The 7,753-nt window shown below is 56.0% G+C and overlaps 1 protein-coding gene across 1 annotated transcript; it reads left to right on the plus strand.

Annotated features, from left to right (window-relative positions):
• Window positions 1-2,427: 2,427 nt before the first annotated feature.
• LOC124545578 lies at window positions 2,428-3,192 on the plus strand. The gene has a single exon (XM_047124525.1). The coding sequence runs from the start codon at window positions 2,428-2,430 to the stop codon at window positions 3,190-3,192; it is 765 nt and encodes a 254-aa protein (XP_046980481.1).
• The last annotated feature ends 4,561 nt before the right edge of the window (window positions 3,193-7,753 follow it).

The following is a 7,753-nucleotide window of genomic DNA, read 5'->3' on the forward strand; positions in this document are numbered from 1 at the left end:
AGCTCTATGAAAGATTGATCCTCAACAGAATAGAGAAGATCGTTGACTCGAAGCTAATTCCACACCAAGCAGGTTTTAGACCTGGAAAGTCCTGTACCAGTCAAATTCTAGCATTGACGGAACATATCGAGGATGGGTTTGAGAATAAACTAATCACCGAGCTGGCACTAGTCGACCTAAGTTCCGCCTATGATACAGTACATCACCGGACATTACTGCATAAAATCTACGAGACCCTGAAAGACTACCACCTAGTCAAGATAATCGAATCCCTGCTCCAAAATAGACAGTTCTTCGTAATGCTTGAGGGGAAAAAAAAGTCGATGGCGGAATCAGAAAAATGGGCTCGCCCAAGGGAGCGTGTTGGCACCAATCCTATTCAACATATATACAAATGACCAACCAACTCCAGACAAAACCAAAACTTTTGTATATGCAGACGACCTGGCAATAACAGTTCAAGGCAACATGTTTGAAGCCATCGAGGAGAAACTAGAAACCGCCCTTTCTATAATGTCAACCTACTACAAAAAGAATTCTCTAAAACCCAACCCCTCCAAAACTCAAGTGAGTGCATTCCATCTGAACTCGAGGCAGGCAAAGTATAGGCTCAATGTTACCTGGGATGGGACATTACTAGAACACAATACTCCCACCTACCTTGGCGTCGTGTTGGACAGAACATTGACATACAAATATCATTGCGAAAACACGCAAAAAAGTAGAAGCACGAAATTCCCTAATAAGAAAGCTGTCCAACAGCAAATGGGGTGCCAAACCTACCGTGGTCAGAACTTCAGCCCAAGCTTTGTGTTTCCCAACTGCCGAATATGCCTGCCCAGTATGGTGCAGATCAGCCCACGCAAAAAAAGGTAGATATTAGCTTGAATGAAACATGCAGGATAGTGACAGGCTGTATGAAAACTACCCCCATAGAAAATCTTTACAGGGCCGCAGGTTTCACAAACCCTGACTCATGTAGGAAAGCCCATGAACATACCGAGAAGCTAAAACAAACCTTTGATGCTCGTCACTCAATATTTGGCCTAGAGTGCGGCCCCAGCAGACTCAAATCCAGACGCTGTTTCCTAAGTTGCGCCTTAGATGAGCCCCCCATCTACTATCCACTAAGAGAGGACCCACCAAGCGGCGTTTCTGGTGATTGGAAAACCTGGAGAATGCTTAACCGCATCAGAACTGGGGTGGCTCCTGTGAAATCTAATCTGATCAAATGGGGTTTGTTGGACGAAAATGACGACAAATGCGACTGCGGCACTCGACAGGACATGGAACATCTCCTACAATGCCCAGCCTGCCCGCACAGATCCACCCTCGACGATCTATGGTTGGCTAAAGAAGAAGCATTGGACATCGCCCAATATTGGGCAAACAAATTGTAGTTTCCGGACACGAAAAAGTAAAGTAAGAAGCTTTTTATAGTCTTCTTTGAATTGCAACCCAATCGGTGGCATATTTTGTGCACTGGGGGCGGTTGCTGTTGCGCTTCATGTTGCATTTCTATTTCTTGCCCTTCTGGTGGCTGTCCATGCGCTGTAGTATCTCGTTGTTGAGCCGCCCAATCTCTCTGCTGTGACGACAATGCTGAAGTGGCCTCTTCTAATGTGCTTCTCATTCCTTGAAGTGGTTGGTAGCTGTTTGAGACCGGTAGTTCTCTGGCTACGATAAGTTTTTGCGGTCTCACCTGTTTCTTCTTCGAAGGTTGTTGAAAACCTTCGTCGCGTATATCGAAGATCGAAGGACGCGTCGGACTTCTTCCGCGAGGTCCTCTTCTTTCAAGTTCTTCTCTGTGCCGCTCTATGCGCTCCTCCACGATACCGTCTGGTCCGAATGGGCCTCCTCGGTGAGGGTACTAATGCTTCCCCCCTCTGCGGGTCGGGTCGTCATAGGTGCGCCGGCTGACGGCCGATGGGGCAGGCTCCATCGGACCGCGGCCGGCCGACGCATGCGCAGCCGCCGGGTTCACCGGCTCACGCGCTCCGCTCGCGCGCGTAGCTCCTGCTTCCATCACGTGCGACATCTCAGCCAAAACGGGCAGCAGGCAACGAAGACTGCCGACCGCTCCCTCCGCCGTCCGCGCCCAGGCGCAAAACTGTGAGGCGGCTGGCAAACACAATCATTCCGAGCTGAGATGCCATAGCGTGCAGACCGCAGTGACGAAGTGAAGGGTGTGGCGGATCGCTGTCCGGCCGAGCTTGCTCGGTCGGCGGCCCCATCCGGCCCCCCGACTACGACGATCCGGAAAATGGACGAGGTTCACGAGCTAGATGACGATCTAGGAATGGGCAGGCGTTATGCGGAGGTGGCACACGCCACTGAAGCAAGTAGCGTGGGGGGCGGCAGTCGTTAGGGCTTGCTCTGCCGGAGGCCGCTTCCTGTCCGCTACCTACGACTGACCTGGAACTGGACATGGACATCGAGACTGGCAACGCTTCTACTGCGTCGGCAAGCCGTTATGCGGACCGGGCTTCGGCTGGCGAGGAGAGTGGTGTGGATGGCTCGTCCCGCCCGCCACCTACGGCAAACCGGCGTACGAAGAGCGGCGCCAAGAAGACGAGATGGCGCGTTCTGACTACCAGCGATGGCCTGTCGTCGCTGACCGTAGCGCGTGTCTTGGACGTGGGAGGGCCGCAAACGTCCTCACCCACCTCCACCAAGGCTTCAGAAGCCGCTGCCGGACGACCTATGGCCGACAACAGCAACAGCGCCCCGAGCGCCCGTAAACATGGCGGCGCGACAGGTGCAACGGAGGCCGACAAACACCTCCAATTTCTGATGGGGCTCATCCCTGGAGCCCAAAAACCGGGCAACCTCGAAGAAAACCCGGCCCTGGTTGCACCTGCCGGAAATGTCGTGCCGAAGTATCGCACGACGCGTCCGCAAAGCGCCCAGCCGCTAGCACCTCCTACAGTGCACCACGAGTGCGCACCCAGCAGAAGGCGTCTCCGAAGGGGACCACGACCCCTCCTGAGACCGACGAAATCGGGGTTTAGGAAGCCCACGAGGAAGCACACTGCCAGGACAGTCGTGCTAGCAGCAGCAGCAGCAGCAGCAGCAGCAGCAGATGGCGCAACCACCGCCAACCGCTACAACTGCCTCCCTGACGCAACAGCGGAGGCAACCGACGCGGAGCAGCAGAAGAGGGCGCCACCTCCCCCACCGGTCGTCATCTAGTGGGAAGGCACCTTCAAAGACTTCGAGACGAAGTTAAAATAGGTGATGGAGGACTCCTTCACGACGCGGACGGTAAATCGAGACCTGTACCGCGTCATCACGCCCACCGCGGACGACTACCGCGGCGTGATGGAACTGAAGAAGCGTGAGGGACTCCATTCCTTCACGTACTCGTCAGAACCAGTGAAGACACTCAAGGTAGTTTTCCGGAAACTGCCTTTCAACATGGACCCGGCCAGCCTACGAGAGCTACTCGAAGAGAAGTGTTCGTCATCCACAGCACACCCCGAGACAACAGCGACATGCCGCTCTTCCTCGCTGTCCTGGATGACAACACTGTTCACAGGAAGATCTTCCAGGAAAAGCGTTTTTTTTGGTTGGGTTTAAAGGCGCTCAACTGCTGAGGTCATTAGCGCCCAGTCACTGTTGTTAGAGCGCATGGAATCCGGTAAAACTCAAGGGGATGGGGGGGACACCAGAAGGACCTGACAAAGATGCAGATAAAATAAGTAAAAAGGTTAAATGTCTTTGGACAAGCCAGTTAAAGTTATAAAACGCAGAATACGAGCAGCTGCTCGAGCGTCATCAGCTAAAACATCCGGTAAAGTAGATGGCAGGGACAGGACAACACGAAATTGACTAAAACGGGGACACGACAATAAAACATGGCGCACTGTTAATGCCTGACCACAAGGGCACTGCGGGGCTGGGTCACCGGAGAGCAGGTAGCAGTGGCTAAACCGGCAATGCCCAATCCGCAACCTGGTCAGGAGGACCTCCTCGCGCCGAGATGGTCAGGAGGATGTTGTCCAAGCAGTTGGGAGCGGTTTTACTGCCCGGAGCTTGTTTCCTTGGAGGGATGACCAAGCATCCCACCACAACGACACAAGCCTCTTACATACGTCCCCACGAACGTCAGATGACGGGACACAATGGGAGGCTGGCCGAGGCAGGACTGCAGCCTTGGCTGCAGCATCCGCAGCCTCATTCTCAAGCACTCCTACATGTCTAGGAACCCACAGAAAGCTGACAGAACCACCATTATCAGCGAAAGAATGGAGGGACTGCTGTATCCGTTGAATCAAGGGATGGACCGGATAGGGAGCTCCAAGGCTCTGAAGAGCACTGAGTGAGTCAGAGCAGAGTACATACGATGAATGGCGGTGGCGGCGGGCATACTGAACGGCCTGATGGAGAGCAAAAAGCTCGGCCGTAAAGCTGGAACATTGGTCGAGGAGCCGGTATTTAAAGGTGGCGGCCCCGACGACAAAGGCACAGCCGACACCATCGTCAGTTTTGGAGCCATCGGTGTAAATAAAGGTGTGACCGGCAAGTCGAGCACGAAGTTCGACAAACCGTGAGCAATACACTGCAGCCGGAGTACCCTTCTTCGGGAGTGAGCTGAGGTCGAGATAAATATGAACCGGAGCCTGGAGCCAAGGTGGTGTCGGGCTCTCACCCTCTCTGAAGGTGGTAGGGAGGGCAAAATCCAATTGTCGAAGCAGGCGACGGAAGCGGACTCCAGGGGGCAGCAGGGCAGACACATACAACCCGTACTGACGGTCGAGAGAATCGGCGAAGAAGGACTTGTAAGAGGGGTGGTCGGGCATAGACAACAGCCGGCAGGCATACCGACACAGCAGTACGTCGCGCCGGTAGGTCAATGGTAACTCGGCAGCTTCAGCATAAAAACTCTCGACAGGACTAGTGTAGAAGGCTCCGGTCGCAAGACGTATCCCCCGATGGTGGATGGAGTTGAGCCGGCGTAAGAGGGATGGCCGAGCGGACGAGTAGACGAAGCTCCCATAATCCAGCTTCGATCGGACTATGGACAGATACAAGCGAAGCACGACAGTGCGATCCGCTCCCCAAGATGAACCGCTAAGAACTCTGAGGACATTAAGGGAACGTGTACAACGGGCCGCCAAATAAGAGACATGTGGAGACCAACACAGTTTCCTGTCCAACGTGAGCCCTAGAAACATAGTTGTGTCCACGAATGGGAGAACAACGGGACCGAGATGTAAGGATGGCGGAAGGAACGCTTTATATCGCCAAAAGTTGATACAAACCGTCTTCTCTTCAGAGAACCGGAAGCCATTTGCCACGCTCCATGAGTACAGGCTGTCTAGACAACGCTGAAGGCAGCGCTCCAGGAGGCATGTTCTCTGGGCACTGCAGTAGATCGCGAAGTCATCGACAAAGAGAGAGCCGGAGACATGAGGGGGAAAAGCGGGTGGGCAGTGCTGAAGTCAAAGGAGAAATTACGGCGCAGAAGATAACCTCCACAGTGCTTCAATTGCCAAATATTGCCAGATGAAGCCGCGCTGCGTGAAATGCGCGGGAAACCACGCCAGCAGGGAGTGTCCACTCCCCAGGAAGGACGCCTCGACCTGCTGCAACTGCAAGGAGGCCCATGTTGCCAACTAGAGACTGCCAGGCCTTCAAGAGAGCAGAAACCAGGGGACGACCTGCGCCCTCCAGGCCTGTGCAAGCGGGCAAAAGTTTTGCGGCGGCTGCCGCTACATCCGCGGCACCGACTTCGAGACCGGCCCAGAGACCACTCACTCACTCTCTCTTCTTCCTTACGGGTCTGCCCTGACCCGTGAAGGAGCAGGGTAAGCAGTTTACTGCTATTCCTCCACAAAACATTCGTTGCGGAAAGACTTTCTCTCTTCTCGAATTGGCCTCTAGTTGTTCCTGGCTGAGGATGTACTGGTTCTGTTGCGGCTCTGTTGCCTGGCTCTTCGCCGCTTTTTGTTTGAGACGCCACTTGGTCGACCAGGTGCCAAGGGCCTCGCAGCCTCGTTGGAGCAGACGGCGCATCTCTACCGCCTTCATGCTCCGCACGAACAGCGCAGTGTCGTCGGCATATAGCGCCAACTTCACTGGCGCCACGCGCGGAGCGTCGGCGGTGTATATTGAGTAAAGCACAGGCCCAAGGACGGAGCCCTGCGGAACCCCAGCACGGATGGGTCGATGGGTGGATGTCCCATCATCCAGCCTGACATGGAAGGACCGCTTGGCTAGGTACAAGCGAAAGAGGACTCCATGCGACGTCGGTACCCCGTGCACAAAAAGTTTGTGCACGAGACCGTCGCGCCACACAGAGTCGAATGCCCTGGAGACGTCTAGGAACACCGCCCCAAGGTATTCCCGAGTCTCCATGGCGCGCATGGCCTCTTCTACCAGCCGCATCAGCTGGTGGACGGTGGAATGGCCCCTCCTGAAGCCAAACTGCTCGTCAGGTATAATGCCCTCCGCTGTCACGTGGCGGAGCAGGCGTCTGGCGTATAGGCGCTCAAACACCTTTGAGAGCGCCGGCAGCAGGCTGATGGGTCTGTAGTTGGCGGCGTCCCGTGGGTCCTTGTTCGCCTTGCTGATGGCCATCACCTCTGCATGTTTCCATACAGAGGGGTAGACCCCAGAGCGAAGGACCTGATTGAAGATACCCGCCAGGAACGGGTGAGCTCACGCCGGCAGGTTCTTCAGGAGATGTTTGGTGACCCCATCAGCACCGCCAGCCTTCTTGGTGTTGAGCGCCATTACCTGCGCGGCCACCTCCTCATCAGAGATGAGGTCGATTTCGTCCCCGTCGTCCCTGGCTTCCAGGAACACAGGGAGCTGTTCCTCAACCTGGTGGAGGTGTTCTTCGTCTATGTTGTCATCCACCGGGGTGAATGACAGCTCTAAGTGGTCCGCCAGGGCGCCTGCCTTGCCGTCAGGGCTGCAGACAACGTCTTGTCCGATGAGCAGAGGCGGAACGCGCTGCCTTCTGCGCAGGAAGGACTTCCCTGTCCGCCATGTGCTGCCGTCCTCAGGGTTGAGGGAGGCGACGAAGTCCGACCAGACGCTGTTCCTGTGCGCCTCAGCCGCCGCTTTCATGTCTCTCCGCATGCGGTTGAGGCGCCGTTTCGTCGCGGGTTGGCGGGTGAGCTGCCACTCCCGGAATAAGCGGTTCTTCTCCCGTATTGCATCCCGGATGGGAGGCGGCAGATTTCGGGAGAAGTCCCTGGTCCCCTGTGGAGGGGGAGGGGAGGCCGCATCCGCTGCTTGCAGCAGCTGACGCGTGAAGAACTGAAGGGCGGCATCCGCCCCCACTGCAGCAGGGTCAGGGGAGTCCGCCAGTTATTCCAGGACATTGTCCTGAAATTGGTCGCGGTCCAGGCGCCGATATGTCTGCCGGCGTGGCGGGAGCGTGGCTCCAGCGATGTCAATTTCGAACACCACCAGCAGGTGGTCCGACGACATCGCACACCGCATGGTGGCGGTCGTGTGGCGCCCGATGCCTTCGATGACGGCGACATCGAGCACGTCCGACCGTCCCCTGGCTGGAAAGATGTTATGTTCCTGAGGGCCCAGGACCAGGGCGCCGTTCCTCTGGCAGCGCGAAGAAGTCCGCGACCACTGAGATGGGAGTTCCATTCTTGGAGGTGCCCACATGGCGGCCTGTACGCGGCCACGAAGGTTATTTACCCCGCAGCCGTGGTGACATTCACCCCGGTAGCTTCCAGGGTGGCTATGTCTGGGAGCAGCACCTGGTGGTGCTGGAGTGAGGCGC

The sequence above is a fragment of the Schistocerca americana genome, chromosome 8, assembly GCF_021461395.2.
Source record: "Schistocerca americana isolate TAMUIC-IGC-003095 chromosome 8, iqSchAmer2.1, whole genome shotgun sequence".
In the NCBI taxonomy this organism is placed as follows: Eukaryota; Metazoa; Arthropoda; class Insecta; order Orthoptera; family Acrididae; genus Schistocerca; species Schistocerca americana.